Below are 19,296 nucleotides of genomic sequence, written 5' to 3'. Positions count from 1 at the left end.
CGGACTGGTTTATGTTGTTCCATAACAAAAACCTGATACGATGTGTCGCAGTTTGCGGTTGCAACATGAGAATTTGTGGAAAAAGTTCAAGGTGTATAAATACGTCTACACGGCACAGTAATTGCTGCAGATCTGCCAAAAAAAAAAATGGGGTTCTCAATCTCAGTACACAAAACAGGCCATAATCATCAAAGCAACAGCAAATAATTCAGGATAAGTTGCTTTTGCTTCAGAAGATTGTAACCATGACCACAGCTAAGACAAACAAAGTCATCTGTGAGTAAATAACTCCAGAGTTCTGCCAGATGTTAGTTGTTTTGGGGCAGCTGTTCTGTTGCAGACTCACTTGCTGTTTCAAAACATTAAAAAAAAATTGTGCCGTATAAATAGCCGCCACAAATACGACTTGGTGTACGACTCTGAAAGTACGCTCAAAACGATAATTATTGCAATTTTTCATCCGATGTTTGGACAAAGAACAGAGAGCTCCTTATCTCAGGCCGCAGAACAATCTCAGCAGAAAATGCACAAAGAACATCATTTTTTTTCTTTCTTTGGGTCATTTCTATAATTATACAAATATATCAAAATTCACATGGCAATGATTTACTCATGTTAAAAAAAAAGGCTGCACCGCTAGCCTTTGGTTCGCCGAGGCTCACATCAGAGCAAATGTCAGCGAACCACCCCTGATTCAAACCCGGGCTGAGGAAAAGCAGACACCGGGATTTCCCCGCCCGCTCGTCCGCCCCCCGCATGTCAAAAAAATCCCTACTGTAAACAACCTGTTAATAACGCAATATAAGGTTTGTCTGTAATTATTACCCGGTGGTTGGTACCAGTGGGAATCCGGCCCTTTCCACTTTCTGTTTGGGTGTGAAACAATGTAACATAAAGGAGTGTTTACGTTTGCCAACATATGGCTTTATTCAGACATGTCAGGACCTCGGTGGTGGAAAGATCAACACGCGAAGGCGAGCGCTGCTGCGGGGAAACTGTAAGAAGATGAAGACTTTTAATGATCGCTTATGGATTCTGAACATAAATCCACCACCGAATCTCAGGCACGCCACCGTCGTCGAGACCACAAAGACCCCCCGGAGCATGTTTTTTTGTCTCGTGTATCCTTTTAACCCCTGTAATCAGTTTCACTGTTTCCCAGTTTGAAGCCAGATATGACCCTTTGAACCACATACAAGCACTGAGACTCGTTTTCACCGGAGCTCCCTCCTTCGCTCATGCAGCTGGCTTTGACTAATGCTGAAAACATTGAAGAGGAGGCAGCGGGTGTGATTGTTGTTGAGGTTGTCTAATGTTTTTCTTTTTTACCCAATCAGCTGTCTCTGTTTCATCTCGGGGGGCTAAATGTTTTTATTGGCTAACTCAATATTCAAAGCATTTTCATAACAGGTCTAAATTTACACCCTGAGCTGTTACAGAGTGTTCATACCCCTTGAACTTTCCACTTTTTCTCACATTGCAAACATAAACTTTGATGTTTTTCTTTGGGACTGAAAAGTCTGAAAAGTGTGGCGTACATTTGTATTCATTTCTTCAGGCAAGATGCTGTACAATCAACTTTCAGTGTAATTAAAGCTGCAGGTTGCTTGAGGGCTGTCCCATCTGTATAAATAGAGATGAACATTTTTGTCTAAAAAAAAAGCAGAAACTCAGTTGGGCTTTGATTTAGCTATTTTAGCACGAATATGCTTTGATCTAAAGTACCTCTGGCTGCATGTTTAGGGTCAGAAAACAAACTTCTACCCAAATCATCACTGAAGGTTCTCTTCCAAAATTTCTGACTTTTTTTGACTCAAATTTAAAACTTTTTAAGACCACTACGAACAGAATTGAAGACCTGTTTCTCCACAGAAATGTACAAATTTGGGGATAAGTTTGCACTAAATCATGATAGATGCAAAAAAGCTAGACCTCTATCTTGCTAACTAGCAGAGCTATGCTAGCAGTTAGTCACAGAATGCAATAAAGACGAGTGAATGCAACTCAAACCTGATGGAAAAGTTGTGTAGGAAAAAGAAATAAATAAAACATACAAGACTTAAAAGCCCTGTCAAGACAAAATGTAAGACCTGTGATTAACACATTAAAATCCTATTTACGTTTTTAACTGAATACGAGACATTTTAAGGCCTTAATTGTAGATGCATGATTTTAATACTTTTTAAGGGTGTGTGGACACCCGGGATATTCAGCTCCATCCATCTCCCTGTCAACTCTGTAGAAAAGATTTCTCACAGCATGAAGTTGCCTACACCATCTTTCACTAGAGGCACGGTGTTGGTCAAACCTGACCAGAGCACTATCTTCCACATTTTTGCTGACTCCACATGGCTCGAGGTAAACTGCAACCTGGACATTTAATGTCTTTAGTTTTAACAATGGCTTTGTTCTTGCCACTTTTCTAGTGAGTGAATGACTAATAGTATTCTCCTTCCAGAGCTGTGCCGCTCCTCCAGAGACACAACGAGCCTCTCGGTGGTTTCTCTGATTAATGATCTCAGGTGAACTCTAAGGATTTTAAGTCAAGGTGCAACACAAATACAAATGTACACCCAGGACTGCTGCAATAAGTAATAAACCAATTAGCTCAATAATTTTCATTGATATTTTCATTGATATTTCTTGATTGATATTTTTAGAGACTTTATAATCGACTTTATTTATAGTTTCTGTTGTGTGCAGTTTATTATTTCCATTTTATTGTTTTTGGTTGTGTTTTATTTTGGATAATTTAAAATATCTTCTAGTTTCAGTGTGAAGTGTTCTGTACAAAATTAATTGTATTCGTCTTTGAGAGGGCAAACCTCCATCATTATGCCATTATTATCAATAAATTGCTTGAAAATTGTCCCAAAACAACAATAATACTGTTTATCATGATAATTACAGGTATGTAATTCATAAAAACGTTTTATTGTTACAGGTACACCACATTTCAAATTTATATTTGTTAAAAATGGAAGAATTTTTTTTTTCCCATTCATCTCACATTTATGTAACAAAATACACGAAAAAAAATCTTAGTAGCGAAAAAGCTTTATGGATTTATGCTGTATGCATCTTATTTACACCAAGCATCTATCCATGCTGACCCACATCGGCACATCACAGCTCTGACAGCTGTTAGCGGTAGACGTGTCTTTATTCTGTTCCTGCTCTCTCAATTTGTAGGAATCACTGACATAAACATCCATAAGCCTCTAAATGCTCTTTCTAGACACCAAATGTGCGCAAAGACATCGAAGTCAAACTGGGACTACTCCCCAGATTAATTTTTCCATGAGCTGAAATACACACCAGTTTGTTGCACCACGGCTCACAGACCAACACTGATGCTAGCTGCCAACATGACATGTCCTATGATGTCAATATGACGGCGTGTCACTGGGTTCTGTCAACATTTCCCTTGGCAAAGATCACTTTTAATGACCCCGCGACGGTTATTCACCACAACGTGGCACACATGGTGGGAAAGTCTGCTCTCACCGAGCTGTGATGTGAAGCGGTTGATATCTGCATCGCCGCCGGCCGGGCCAGAAAGAATAATTTAGAAAATGATAGAAACATCCATCATGGGCGCTAAGCTCCACAACGCCTCGGTCCAGCTTTTTCTGACAGCTCACACTTTATGGGTTGTCAGTGATCTCATAAAAACGACTGCTTTCTGAGAAGACGCCAGCCTCCGTGGCACTTCGGCTAATTTGTTCGAGCCCAACACGATGTTCTCTGACCAAATGAAACTGAAACGCGATCCAACTCAAACACACATTGCGTGCCTTTCTGTGCCGCTCCGTATATTGATGTTGATGTTCTTTCAAATTTCCCTTTAATCTGTTTCACACTTCGCGAAGATCGCTTAGCCGACTCTGCCGGTGAAGCGCCGCAGCGTTTCGCGTAAAGCGATAGGGGTGGGGAGGAGATCTCCGGGGAACCTCCAACAAAGTCCTCAGTGTTTAGCAGGTAAATAATCAATGCTGACTTGTTCCTGTGAAGCAGGAAGATAAACAAGATTAAGCTTTCCTGTCTGTCATGCAGAGGAGTGGGAGAGGTGAGGGGCTGCAACTCTGAGGGTGCACTGCAAAAACACAGAATCTTACCAAGTGTTTTTGGTCTAATTTCTAGTGCAAATGTCTCAGTGCACTTGAAATAACGCAAAACTAACTCACAAGTAACTTTTCGGCAAAACATAGGAGCTTGTTTTAAGTCAATAACTCCTTAATAATGATAAAAGGTTCCACTGGCAGATTTTCTCCCTTAGAAGATGGGAAAACATCTGGTTATAAGTTCAATAATTTGCCAGGGAAACCAATACTTTTTACATCTATCTTAAGGATTTTTTTTAACTTAAAACAAGCTTCTAGGTCTTGCTTAAAAGTTACTTGTGAGTTAGTTTTGCCTTATTTCAAATGTATTAAGATATTAGCTCCAGAAACTACAACAAAAATACTTGGGTTTTTGCCGTGTGGTCCGGAAATAAAGGCATCTTTAAGCTTCATCTTCTTTTATTAGACCCATTTTTTTTACAATTTGGGTAAAATTCAAGAGACGTACCTGCAGTTTCTGTGTTTAGATGTATCATGATGTATATGATAATATGATGTCAGGGTCACTGCTTTGGGAAGGAACAAGTTATTTCTCCCCTTATATAAAAAAACAACAAACAAACAAAAAAATCAACAACTACAGAACCAGAGGACAGATTTACAGCCAGTCGGGGTCGAAGGTCGTGCTTTCTTGCTTTCTTGGAGTGGTCTTTTCTCTGTTTGCTCCTTTCTTTTCTTTTAGGTGTCTCTTCGGCTCCCACCCCTCCCCCAGCATTCCTCGCTTTTGTTTATGCCGTATAAATACAATCAGAGCGGCCTGCGGACCACACTAGTACACATTCTCTCTTTCTGTTGGTTTGTCCTTCACACGTACACATGTACGCAAACACACGGATCCGCCGTTGGCACGCACGCCCACACAAAAAAGGAGCTGTTGACAAAGTGCGGTGGGCTTGTTAAGGGACCACCACTCAACACACGCAAACACACTGACACAGTAATCGTACATGCATCTGCAACGAGTGTTTAATGGGCTTTTATAAGACTTATTTACATGTGGAGCTGTGCATGAGGCTAGCTGATGAGTAAGTTTGGTCAGTTTTTTTTTTTCTTTTTCGTTTGATAAACTCCATGCAGCAACATGGAGATGCTTCATCAGGCCGGTCTGTGGTCACAAATGGACAAAAGATGAAAGAGTGACGTGTCACAACGAGGCGCAGAAAAGGAAAAAGTTTACAGAGCTCTGAAAAAGTATTAATTCTGTCTCGTTGCAACCACAAGTTGTACTTTATTTTTATGTGAGACACATGTCGTAATCGGAAAATAAGACTGCACATGAATTAGGAATTGCTTTCAAATATCAAATGGAAAGTAAGGTGTGCGTTTTTGTTCAGCACCTCTCAATTACGGTCAAACAAAGGGCAGATGCTACAAGCTTATGCTTCTTTCTGCTCCGTTTCATTTGTGATTTCTTTTAGTTTTTACATCAACTGTTCATGAAATAAAATGAAAATTAAATCAAATTAAACGGTGGCCCTAAATAAAAAATAAAAAAACCTTGTACAATCAGTCATCTGCTGAACTCGACATCAGGCCTGGGTTGAATATTTCGACAGCGCTCTGTGCAAATGTTGGGTAATTGGTCAGAATTCGGTCGCCGTGTTTTATGCGCTCAGACAGCGATGTTGATATTTCTCTTCAGCTAGTCACCAAAATCTGGTTTTGGTATCAGCGGAAGACATGAGTACTACTGAGGAACATTTATCTGACGCGCTGAGGAATTGTTTTAATTAGTTTTTCACTAAATAACCAATATAAACCCCGCCGTGCCGGCAACCACGTGACCACTCGTTGTCTGCTCGGTCATCCGACGGTCATGATTTTGGGCTGTGAGAGAAAACTGGAGTTCCCATGCAAACTCCCACAGAGAGAAAAACCGGACTCGAACCCAAAACCTTCGTCTTGCTGGGCAGCAGTGCAGCCCCAGACATTTTTTTTTCTTTTTCCCCAAGTTTCACCATTTCGCCATGATGTACTGCTTTCTGTCTGCCTGTCACATAAAACCACAATAAAACACAATGACGTTTGTGACTAATTGGGGAAAAAGGTCCAAGGGGTATGAATACTTTTCCAAGGCTCTGTAAGTGGGAATAAATGAGAAAAAGGAGAAGACGGTCAGAAGGCAGGCGGAGAGACAGAGGGAAGGAAAAGAAAAGGAGGGGATGGAAGCCAAGAAGGGTCTGTGTGGCCGAGCCAGGCCTCTGCACCAGTCTGTTGGTAAGGAAACACACAGGAATGTGTAGCTTTAGTTTAAAGCAGTCTGATGAACATCCAGGGCTCAGAACTGTGGGGGGTGCAGGAGGCTGATGAAAGGAACGCTGCAACATGTTACATCTTTCTCTCGTCTAAACGCGATCCGAACAGACTGGATGTACGGGAGAGGTGCTGCTAACTGAGACTTTTAAATCTTTCTATGCCAAGAATGGCCGCTTCGTTCTTAAAGTGATTGTTATGCTGCGCAAGTGTTCAATCATTTCATGACCAGATTCATTTGACACCGACCTGTATGGCTGCGGATGTGAACCCTCAGCGTGCCGTTGCTGGCGAACTTCTGTCCACAGTAGGGGCAAATCTTCTCCTTCTCCCCCGTGTGAGTCTGACGCAGAAATGATAAAGAGAAACATGTGGTGGGTGGGAAGACAACATCAGAAAAAAAAACATTCAATCTTTGATCCTTCCAGTTTTCTGAAAATGTGATCCAGTGTGACTGATGGATTTTAATATCAGAAAGTGTGTTTTGTCAGATACTCGTCGATCTATTTGTCGACACCAAATCTGCCGTTTCATTTCATCAGAAAAAGCTGCAGGTTTCAGCAAATCACATTTAAGACTTTTTAAGACATTTAATGCCAGCTTGAATGAAAGTTAAGACTGAAAAAACTATAAATATCGGGAATGGTATTTCCCCCCAATAACCTAGCTTGAGTTTTTATTTGTACAAAATGCATCCAGCTTCGTGTGGGTTCGCAACAATTGGGATGTAGGAAAAACAAACGTCGGTAACTGGCAACAATTTTGTGAAATTTGAGCGCAAATAACACTCTGAAGGCGACGCCGTTCCCTCTCCATTCATTTCATATGGAGCTTCCACAATGAGGTGACAATCGCTTGCCTTCCTCGAGACAACTAACTGAAATGTTGAGCTCCTACAGGCAGATGTGCACTCACGGGATTGTGATGCGACATGGGAAATTTTGAAAAATAATGAACTTTTGTTTCGCTTTGTACACCGAGTTTTTTTTTTTTGTGCAGGGGGGATGCACATTCTGACATCAGCTCTGCAAGATCACAGACGGCACACAGACGTTGGAAATTTGCCAGGATCCAAAGTCCAAAGATCCTTCCAGCTAGGAGGCAAGGGTTTGTTTTTAACCAACTCCTCCTCCTCCTTCCCGTCCTTTCACTTTCAAAACCCGAACGCGACTGAGCGCTACGAACCAAACCAGGCTGCACCATGCAGCTCCCACAGCTCTGGGTTCCTGCTTCCCAGGATGCTGTAAATCTTTTGAAACCACAACGACACTGAAAGGTCCAAACTCAGAGCGACAGTTTCAACAGCCGTACGGCGGCGCAGGAACACCTCCCCTCCGGGGCCCCGTCCTTCTCCCTGCCGCGTCCCTCTCGACACCTCAGGTGTTTTGTTACAAACCCCCCCCTCTTCCTCTTGCCTCCCATCCACACATGCTCAGAGAAAAGCTGACACAGACGAGTAGGCTCACGCTCAACAATGCACAAATAAAACCCACTGATACGAACACATGGGTTCCAGATGGATCAATGCTGCAGAGAGCCACTCGCACAACAGACCAAACATCGCCGGTATTTTTACCTTCACGCGCCGACAGCCCGAGGGAGAATCGCATGTGTGGAATTTATTGACGATTGTTTCTAATTACTGCGTGTTTCCATTTTTTTTCACATGAAGAAACAAAAACAAAAAAAAGCAACCCAGTAATTTTCAATCATTTGTGCGTTCTGCACAATCTTGTACATACGTGCAGAGAGGACACGGCATGCGTGTTCACGTTGACAAGAACACAGTTTCTCGTATATCGAGAATCCAGGCTGAATTGGTGTGACTCATCGCTTCATTCTGAAGTGGCACAAAAGAACTGTAAGTGAGCCCGGATAATGGCCGTCACTCAGAGCAGTCCTTAACCACGACGATCTTGTTTTCTTCTCCTTTCTCCTCCTGGAGCTGCTGCTCGGTAAACCGACACTCGATTAAGCCTCCAGAGGCCATCAGGCACTCGACTAATGCCTGTGCATGTTGACAGGAGGCTTTACCCACAACTGTGGAGAAGTCACATACCACTTAATGGTTTTATTTGTTCAACTGCTCCAAACGGAAAAAAGCTACGACACACAACAGAACCGGTGCGGCTCCCAAAGCCAGGAAAAGAAACATAAAAAAATCATACATTGCAGATGTACTTCCCAGTAGGACTGAAATGATTAATAGATTAATCGCAATTAATCTATTAGTCTCGTCTAATTAAGTAATTGATTAATCCTTAACTTGAGCATAGAGACTTAAAGAGGCCAATCGGTGAAGCGGCGATTAAGACAAAACTGTACATCTTGCATCTGAGGTAAAGAAAATCTTTATTTGTAAATATTTTCAACACAGAACTCCTCAGACGGCAGTTTCAGTTTCACATGGTTGAGAAAAAAATCTTCCATAAAGCACCTGTAGTTATTTAATTATTGATTGGTAAATCCAAAAGAAATAACCAGCAGATCAGCTCTGCATTGTGTTGATGTTAGAAGTATTTTGTATCTGTAGATGCAAAAATCGAGAGTTAATGTTATTGTATTTTAGGAAATAAAATGTTTATTTTCTTATAAAAAAAAAACTAATAGAAATAATTTTTTTTAAATCTATTTTTAAATGTACTTCTTATGTTCGGTGACATCTGAAATCAGTTGTTTTCCCTGGATTTTCTTTAGGGGCGTCATGGGGGGGACTACAATTAATAACTGCACTATTTGAATTCTCATTTGTAAAGATTTTATATCTATTTCTGAAAATCTTGATAAACACACTGAAGTGTACAGCTGTAAAGTGAATATAGGTCAAATACACAAGGTTATTATTACTGTTTTTCTGCAGAGATTACCTTAAATATGTCAAATATTTCATCACATTTTTCCTAACAAAGAATAAATAAAGAATTTATTCTTTGTAACTTGTAAATTTTGACTTTAACCCTTATGCACGTTAATGTAAATTCAATTTTTCTTTGTCTCATGGCGAAAAAACATTCAGAAATGTATGGAAATTCAACGCCTTAAATAATAAAGCTAAACTTCCTTTGCTAAAAGTTTGGTTTATAACAGTACTTATGCTTCTATATATACTTAATACAATACATTTATAAAATATTTGTTGAAAAAAATTTGGGGCAAAGTCACGTCTGCGATGACAATTTGGGGGAGCAAAGTTTCCAAAAGCAACTGAAGCGTTGCTTCTGGAAACAGGGCGCATGTAAACATAGCCAGCAAGTTGTCGTCTCCTCGGCAACCCGACTTTGATCAGGGCCGGGCCCCAGGCGGCCTCCAGACGTTGGTCAGCAGCGAGACCGTTCAAGAGTGGCTGTCTTCGGGTCCTACTGTTCTGGGACTTTTTCCCTTTTGCAGCGTGCCAAGAAGCTGCTTGGTTTCGATCTTGATCCACAACCGTCCCGGGCGGCATCAGGTTTAGGGCTCATAATCTGCAAAGAGATCTTTTTTTGGAGCTGTGAAGGCCTGTGGAGCTAATGTACTGACTGTCGCTTCGAATCTATAAAGGAATCCATTTGATAAGCGACAGAAATCAAGATGGATGACTACACCAAGTTCGATAATCTGTGATATTGCCGCAGATGACAAGAGGCCTGTTGGGATTTCAAACAGTGGAAGCTTTTTGGAGGAGCAACAGGGTCGGCTTGCAAAAGGTTCAGGTTATGAAACAGCATCACAAGCTTTGACCATCTCACGGAGAAACGTTCAACCATTAAGAGAATGTCAGAACTGAACTACATTGTAAAAACACAAAATCAAATATTTTTGGTCGAGTTTCTACAGTGCAAATATTTTAGTACATTTGAAATAAGACAAAACTAACTTACAAGTTACTTTTCAGCAATAAATAGGGGCTTGTTTTAGTTAATCAATTTTGATGAAAAAGTGCTAGTTACAACTGCATAATAATCTGCCAGTGGAACAAGACAAGACCTTCTCATATTATAAGTTCAAATCTTTGTTGCACTGGCAAAGTATTTCACTTATAATTTGTCATTTTTTATCATTTTTAAAGAATTATTGACTTAAAACAAGCTCCTATATCACAGTGAAAAGTTACATGTAAGTTAATTTTTTTCTTATTTCAAGTGTGATAAGATGTTTGCACAAAAACTAAACTTTTGAAAGATTTTGTGTTGTTGCAGAATAAGCAAGCGCATGGAAGAAGGCACTCTTGCATGCAAAACATGATGGGAAATGAACACTAGACATCACCCTGAGTATGTTATTCCTATGCCAAAACATGGTGGTGGCTGGATTTTGCTGTGGGGAGGATTTTGTTCAGGAGCTGGATGGATCTAATACACGGGAATCCTGGAAGAAACTTGAGATCCGCCTTCCAACATGACAATGACCTTCTGTTAAAATGGCCTAGTTAAAGTTCAAATATATGCAGAACCAGATCTGAAGCTATTTTGTAAAAAAAAAAAATAATAAAAAAAGTTTTCCATTAAGACTTGAAACTGCAATTGCACCTATAGCTGGTTCTACAAGCTAATGACTCAGGGGTGCATTCTTCATTTTTCAAGTTTTTTAATTGTAAAACCTAAAAAAAAAACAAAAAAAAACAATATTTTCTTTTCACATTTTGGTTATGAATGGAAGCCGAGGGACTTTTCCCAATATACATTTTTCCCAATTGTTTTCTCGAGATAACAAGTTGATTGGTGTGTGTATTAAACCTGATTCCATCCTTCCGATGCATGCCACCACAGCACTGAGGCATATGCCATGATTTACAACTGTCACTCATGGCATATTTATGTAACCATGACTCTTCATCTTGAGAAAACCATTGAGGAAAAAGTAAGATAGTCATCTCGTTACCTAGAGAAAGGAATTAATGTCTTCTCCTGGTAATGGAAGAAATTATCTTATTATTGTGAGAAACCTGTTGTTGTTGTTCATGATAACATAAAATTCTCGTTATATTGAAAAAAAAAAAAACAGACCGCAACCGTTCTCAACTTCTGTATAGCTATTCCGCACTTCACATCTATTAAATAAAATCCCAAGCAGACTAAAAAAACTCTCAGATTTACGGTTTCATAAGTATGTTTTCTTCCACTTTATATTGTTTGAACTTTTACGTGTCACGACAATTTCGTCCGAACTCAGCTCAAAGAGGCTGCGGTCGCGTAATCGCTGCGTGTGATTGAAGCCCGCTCCACTCACCTTCTTGTGGCTCTTCAGGACCGACGGAGTGACAAAGGCCTTCTCGCACAGGTCGCACTTATACTTCTTGTGGCCGTCATGCACCACCTGAATGTGGACGTTGAGCGTGTCCTTCCTCTTAAAGGTGGCGTCGCACTGGTCACATTTGAATGTCCTCTCACCTGCAGCGAGAGGACAGGGAGCCCACGTTAGAGGGAGCCGCTTTGTGTGAGCTATTGTTGTCGCCTCTCAACATCAAAACAGCGAGCGGGAACCCAATTTCACCATTGTGTGGGCAGAGAAAACTATAAACAGAGGGGTTTTTCAGCTCCGCACAATGGTTTTTCAGAATAGTCTGGCTGTGCTTTGCTCTTTTTTTTATTCTTTTACTGAAAACATGCCCTGTTTTAATAGTTGTTCTGCTGAAAGGAGCTGAAAAAGGCTGTAGTTAGACAGCGTGCAGACAACCTGAGCAGCTCCCAGCGCCGAGCCCGATGTCTGCCTCGGCTCTCTGCCTCTGCACAACAGCCTCTATTGTTGGGGAGTCCGTGTTTCCATTATATGGAGATCATTCAATTTCCACAGCCTTCTTCGGATAGAGGCTAGCGAGCGGTTTCAAGCCCGGTGATGGTCAGTTCAATAAGACAGAACACAACTTGGAAACCGAGGTTCGGTGTGTTTTCAATCAGCCGGAGACGTTCGCCTGCCGGTGATAAATGTCAACAGTGGATCGCGGGCGGATTCTGGTAATACGCAGAGCCGGGCTTTTTGCTGAATCTGTAGCCGTGCATGTTTCCACACAGTAACACACACACACACATCCCAGTTACACACACACACACACACATGCATACTTACAATGAGTTATTCTCAAAGCCTGGAAGTGGTAAAAACACAGGTGGTGTAAAAAAAAAAGTGAATCATCTTATGCAAGATGTTCTGAAAATGAATGTTCAGGAATTTTCCCGTATTCGAAACTGGACTGGATAACGTGAATATTATCACAGGTTTCTTCCGTCATGCTTAAAGGGGCAGGATTAAGTATTTTCCAGCCACATAGTACCATTTCATAGAACAATCAAGTCAACAATGTCACCTTCATTTCTTATAAAAATGCTATATCAAAAATGACTTTAAAGAAATCTAACTTTGCAATTGAACACCTTGAAATTGGGCCTCTGTCTCTTTAAGAAACCCCTGCTCTTTCTGAAGCTCCGCCTTCAGCACGACGTCATATCAACACATCAATCCAGTTTCTCAGAGAACTGGACAGAGAAATAGTTCATATAATGACCTTAGCGGGTTTGCCAATTGCTGCTGCTAGTTTGAAGGAGCTCAAAGTTCACAGCTTTGGCCACAATGCTAAAATTAACTAAAGAGAGCAGCAGAAAATAATGTACAGCCATCAAATTGTGACGTTAACCTCAAGTGTACTCAGGTTACACAGCACAATAATGATTCAAAGCACACCAACAAATCCACATCTAACTAGCTAAAAGAAAGTTTTGGAGTGCCCTAGTAAAAGCCTGAACATAAATCTAATTGAAGCGGTGAGGCATGACATTAAATATCTGGTTGGCGCTCAAAATCCTTCCAAAAGTAGCTGAATTAAAACAATGAGTCAAATGAAAATTTCTCCACGTTGATCTAAATAGGGCTGTAGTGATACAATAATCTCACGATACGATACACAATATTCTGCTCACAATACGATACATATTGTGATATTCAGCAAACGATACAATTCAATGCACTTTTGCGATTTTCTGAAAGATTTTAGAGGGACAGAGTGATTTTGGTGACATTTTGTGACTGTTATAGAGTTGGATTGAATTAATTTAACTGAAAACTGATTAAGAGCACCAACTACACAATACCTGGCTCTAGTTGGACATGGACACAGACTTAAAGTCGACAGCTGGACAAAATGAATCAAAGAAGTGGTGAGAAAACATGTTTCTCTTAATTGAAACAGTACAAACTGTAGCTTACATGCATTTGTAAAGTAAATAAAGTGCACCAAGTACCCTGCTCTGAATAGTTTGATACCTTTTTAACCTTGACACTTAACATCTGAAGGAATCACTCTAAGCCTGATGACCTAATCACTCTCCCGGCGAAGCAAGCAGTGAGTGAGCAAGGTGACAGTTGGATGTTACGATACTTGCGGATGAATATCGATTTTTTTCTAGGAAAGAAAATATCAATATATATCGCAAAATCGATATTATTACACAGCCCTAGATCTAAATGACTTATTGGTAGTGATCGCCAACGTGATGGCAGTTATTGACGGTAATATTGGTGATCAGGACAAGTTTAGGGGATCAATTACTTCTCTTCTAGTTGGTTTGGATAACTTAAAAGAGCCATTTGAATTTGTATGTACTTAGATAATGTGACTTGTGTAAATGTGACAAAAAACAGTAAAACAGAAGAAGCATAAGGGAGAAATCATTTTGTGCTAAATGCAAATATTAGAAACCAAAAGTAACTGTGTAACATTCACACATATTTAATAAGTAATACTTGTCGTTAAAGAGCATCCACCACATGCAAAGCGGCTGCAGCAGGATGTTGCTTCAGTGATTTTTCTATTATTTTTGCTTCACAACATAAATGTTCAAAAACCTCAAGTACCTGACGTCTGCTTCGCGTTCTGGAGCCGATTTGTTCCAGTTGTAACTCGTCTGGAGTTGATACTTTTTATAACTTGATCTATGAACGATTTTAAATAACGCGACTTCTTTTTTGGCTGCATATACTATGCTGCGATTTTTGGGCACCTGTCTGCAGTAATTGATTAAAATAAAGTTGAGGTAGCACACTTTTTTTCTAGTTTAGTTTTAGTTTTAATTCTGCTTCAGTGTAACCACTGTGGAAAAAAATTTATTATTGCTTGCGGATGCAGAAAAGCAAGTTGCAATCCTGATCAATATCTTTCTCATTTAACCTTTGCAAATACCAAATGGGTTTAAGTCACGGAGTAAGTTGTTATGGTTACCCTTTAGGAAAGTTTTACAGTGAAGGCGCTGTGACAGAATTATTTATTTTAGTTTCATTATTGAAAACAGCAGATTTTCCTTCATAAGGAGACACTCTTTGCTTTCCTCGGTACTATTGGAAATAAATGTAGATGAAATCTTTTTCTATTTGAAGCACTTATGCATCAGTTGAAGGAGGGAGCCATCAGCGTCGATACACATCATTTGCCTGAACAGCAGGGCTGTGCACAGCAGTGGAAAGACACAAAGCAAACCACCAGGATAGATTAATAGTTCCAGGTGAATAAGTTTAGGAGGACAAAAGTTTAGGGCAAGATAATGAAAATGCACCTATAGAAAATAGATTAATAATGTAATTCTCCCTCCCACGGCGCGGTGAAATCTGCTAGTGTACTGCCTGCCACCTGGGACAGCAGCAGGAAATGCCTCCAGTTTTACAATCTCCTTTGTTATCTGGTTCTGTAAGAGAAATGGAGCTGCATCCTGCCAAGCCTCAGCCGCAGTGTGTGTCAGCCTGACGGTCTCTCAGAGAGACGACACATGTTGTTAATCAGCCACAGGGACGAGTTGATAACTCATAACAATATGGGAAATATGGAAAGAACTATAAAACCCACAAGGCGACTGGATTCAGTGGGAAGTAGTAACATTTCTGGACCAGTTCATGGTAGAACGCATCGTAGAAAAAAATCCACCCATCCATCCATCCATCCATCCATCCATCCATCCATCCTCCCTCTTTACTTATGAATCTCTGGGGAACAGAAACCCAGATGTCTCTCATCCTGCCACCACCCTTTTGTTCATTCTCATTTTTAGTTGACAAAAGTCAATCCAAATAAAGAGCATTCACACCATTTTGTCTTATTGAAAGGTCTACAACAAATAAGTACTTTGTACCAAGAAGAAGCCTAAACAATGACGTACAGTCAGTGGGATTATGCTGCTTTTAAGAGAGGATGCAACAAATTCCTCCCCTCAGAACAGTTGCATTCAGACGCAATTACATGCCTCATTACTCTGTGAAAATACACTCAAGAATCCTGCAGCTGCAGCCTTTATGGGTCTGGTATTGATAGTACCGTTTGCTGGCTACTGTTTGCTAAAGCTGGTTAATTTAAAGTCAGTATAACATCTCTCATCTCTCTCTCTCATATATATATATATATATATATATAATTTTTTTTAACCAAGTTATTTATCATAGTTTTTAGGCAGCCTCTCATTTTTTTTAAAACATGCCACTGCAGCTCTGTTCTTTTAAAGAGAAACAGAGTGACAGACTCCTGCTTCGACTCAAATGTTTTAACACTTTCTACTTTTAACTGCAGACAAAAATGCATAATTGATGATGTTGCAATGGGACTCCAGTAAATATGGCATTGAGAAGGAAAAAGTAGAAGATCTGTTAAAGTGCTTTATTGATTTTTTTTCCCCCTCTGCCTTGTTCTTTTTGGTATTTCTGCAGAAAGAACTTAAAACTTGTTCGATCTTAGAATAACTCTTTGCTGGTTCAGAGTGAATCAACTATTGTCAGATGCAGAGGACAATCTGCAGCAAACATGGAGACCAACAACAAGCAATTATAAAGTTTCAACTTCCCATACTGTAAATTTCGTCACGTTCTTTGATTCACAACCGGAAAAAACAACACAAAACAACTATTAACATTAAAAAGAAGATGAGCAAGTGTCTGAAATCTTCCAGCAAGTATTGATATGAATGCAGACCGATGTTTGCAGAACCAGTTAGACTTAACAGAACATTGAAAGTGCTAATCATCATTGCAAAAAGCTTGCAGAAACATTGACTAATGCTTAGAAAACGAGCATATAGTCCTTGAATTTTTCACATTTTATCAACTTATAACCACAGATTTCAGCTTCATTTTTACTGAGATTTTATACAGAAGCTTAACATAAGGTAGCACCTAGTTTGAGACACTTTGAGACTCATGAATAAACTACTTGATTGGAGGAACCTGTGTGGAATTTAATCCGAGTAAGAAAGTCCGATGAAGGCCTCAGAGGTTTGTTGGAAAACATTAGTGACCAAACAACTTAAGACCAGTGAACACAGTAGAGAGGTCAATGAGAAATATATGGAAAACATTATTACAGAGTTGGGTCATAAGACTCTGACAAAAGCTTTGAGTATCTCACAGAGCATTCTTCAATCTATCATCCACAGCTCTGGTGGGAGAAACTATTGACAGGACAAATCTTGGATCAGGGAGAAGAAGAAATATTGGGTTGAAAGAAAAAAGTAGTGAAAGGTGGAAGGTCACCTTCCAGTAGGACGATGACCCTAAACATATTGTAGCCAGAGCTACAATGAGAACAGAGCCAGCCAAGTTTCCTAACCTGAGAATCACCGACTTTCTAAATCTGCCTTTGCCTAATTAGGCAGTGCAAAGTTGGTTGAGGTTTGTGGTTGTAAAACGTGAAAAAAAAAAAAAGTAACTTTTGCAATGGACTGTGAATGAGCAAGTAATCTTTGAAGACCGTGGTTCGTACTTACTGTTGTGGATGAGAAGGTGGCGCTGCAGAGAGAAGGGGGTGCGGAACAGCGCCTTGCACTCCTCGCACTGAAAGGGCCTTTCCTCTGAGTGGGTCTGCAGGGAAGAGTCGGACAGAGTCAGCATTTCTCATAACGAGCAGGCTGAGCCGCCTCCTGCCTCAGCTTGGCCTTTAAGACGGCTTCATAAACTGATTTTAATGGATCGCACATAATAGCAGCACCCAATTAGGTCTGGAGAGGTGATGAAGACAAGCGGCTTAAGGGGATTCTTCCGCAAAATGCTTCTGTTTCACCTGACCATGCCCGCACCTCTCCGACCATCCATCCACTCTCCTATCAATCTGAATGACACCTTAATCCCTAAAGTAAACACGAGGAACCCGGAGGGCTTTAAAGGGCCAGAGACCCCACAGATAACAACCACCAGCGAGACCCTGATTGATTACGGCCTTGCTAATGACTAGCTTTGAAGTGACAGAACATCTCCCCAATGGGAACAATGAATCTATAAAGAGAAGACCTCCTGCTCCAACTTAATTTGCTAAAAGACAAACAACGGAGCTCTGATTCTGCGTTTGCTCACCTTCTTATGATTCTTGTAGACGTTGCGGTGAGCGAACTCTTTTCCGCACAGCTTGCACTTATACGGTTTGTCTTCGCTGTGGATGATCTTGTGAGCCGTGACCTGATCCAAACGCTTGAAAGACCGACTGCAGATCTCACAGGTGTAGGGTCGCTTCTCTGAGGGACAGATTGATGTAAGCTCTGCTTAGTTAGCAGAAATGAAGCTTAAGAAAAGTACAAACAGTTGAAACTAGATTGTTTAAAAACCACGTGACCTAAATCTTCTCATTGTTTGACATTCAGTCAGACTAAATGTTTCCTGTGTTAGGCCAGTTGGGATTTCTAAAATGATTTCTAGTTTCTATTACAATGAGACGTAGAATTTCTCCTATTGTTTCCTAGAGATTCAAAAGGTTATATCGGGCAACCTGAACTTGCCAAGCCATTACTCAAAAAGAAACGGAAAAGGCCTGATTACACCTTTGCAAAGGCACACAGGGACAAAGACTCTATTTTTTGGAGACATGTCTGATGAAACTAAGCTTGTAGTTTGGCCATAATGACCATCATTATATGGTGGAGGTAAAAGGAGAAACGTTACTAGTTTAAGAACTTCGAGGTAAAAGCTGTTGCAGCGTGGTGTTGTGGGAGTTTGTACTTCACAAAAAAGACGGCCAAAAAACTTAACGTTTGGCGGATGAACCTCAGTGTCCAGCCAAATTCAGTACAAAGTGGCGGATGGAAAACAAACTCAGTGTTTTGGAGTTACCATCACAAAGCGCTGATCTCAGTCCTGTAGGAAAGGCGGCCTTCAAACCTGACTCAGATATACTCGTTCAGTGGGAGGTCCAGGAAACTCAAAGTATAAAACCAAAGTCATACATTTCAAAAAGGCAATGCTACCAGAAACGATCAGGTGACGTGGTGGTTAAACCTGTACATAATAATGTAAAGAAGTACAAGTTCTCATTGTTCTGGCATTTAGCAAACAGGAAATAGTTTGAAAATCCCAACCGACTTTAAACAGGACACATTTACTCATGTAATCAACTGGTTTCCACTGTGCTCATTTGATGGAGTGCTTTCTTACCAGAGTGTGTGATCATATGGCGTTTGAGCTGGTTGGTTGAGATGAATTTTTTGTCACATGCATGACATTCAAATATTTCGTGTATCTACAATAAAAAAAAAAGAAATGACAATGAGTTTGTTAAAGTCATGCAAACGTTGTTCATTTTTCTTTCTTTTAAAGCCAGGGCTGACGGGAGCTCGAGGGTATAATTCTGGGATGGTCAACTGTTGCAAAAATCTTGACTGTTTTCATTAGACTGATGTCCACACACAGAAAAGCAATTAAAGTGATGAAAAGTCTCAATCCCTTCATTGCTTCAGTGCGTGCTTCCAATAATAGCGCTTTTAATAGTTCCCACAGCTACAATAGCATATGCTAATGCAACACAGCTCCTCTTGTCAGTGCTGCTTCTGCAGAAGCTTGTTCAGCTAAATGATGATAATGGAAGTCTTAAGCTGCTTTTCAGCTAAAGTGTCATTATGGAAAGTTTGATTGCTCCTCGGCATGAAAAATACTTCATGCTCGGGCGGAATTGATTGAAGTTGTGAGAACATGCCACGGTTATGCAGTCATA

At 40.4% G+C, this 19,296-nt stretch overlaps 1 protein-coding gene across 1 annotated transcript in view; it reads right to left on the bottom strand.

Annotated features, from left to right (window-relative positions):
* prdm5 (PR domain containing 5) overlaps nt 1-19,296 on the bottom strand; it is a 55,882-nt gene that overhangs the window by 22,052 nt on the left and 14,534 nt on the right. Inside the window, exons 9-13 of the mRNA XM_008407534.3 lie at nt 18,741-18,825; nt 17,670-17,827; nt 17,087-17,180; nt 11,583-11,743; nt 6,627-6,720 (exon numbers count right to left, since the gene is read on the bottom strand). Of these exons, the coding sequence (XP_008405756.1) occupies nt 6,627-6,720; nt 11,583-11,743; nt 17,087-17,180; nt 17,670-17,827; nt 18,741-18,825 (592 nt within the window). The remainder of the gene's footprint in view (nt 1-6,626; nt 6,721-11,582; nt 11,744-17,086; nt 17,181-17,669; nt 17,828-18,740; nt 18,826-19,296) is intronic.

Source organism: Poecilia reticulata, chromosome 4 (genome assembly GCF_904066995.2).
Source record: "Poecilia reticulata chromosome 4, P_reticulata-male-v2, whole genome shotgun sequence".
Lineage (NCBI taxonomy): Eukaryota > Metazoa > Chordata > Actinopteri > Cyprinodontiformes > Poeciliidae > Poecilia > Poecilia reticulata.
This window is presented reverse-complemented; position numbering and strand designations above follow the sequence as displayed.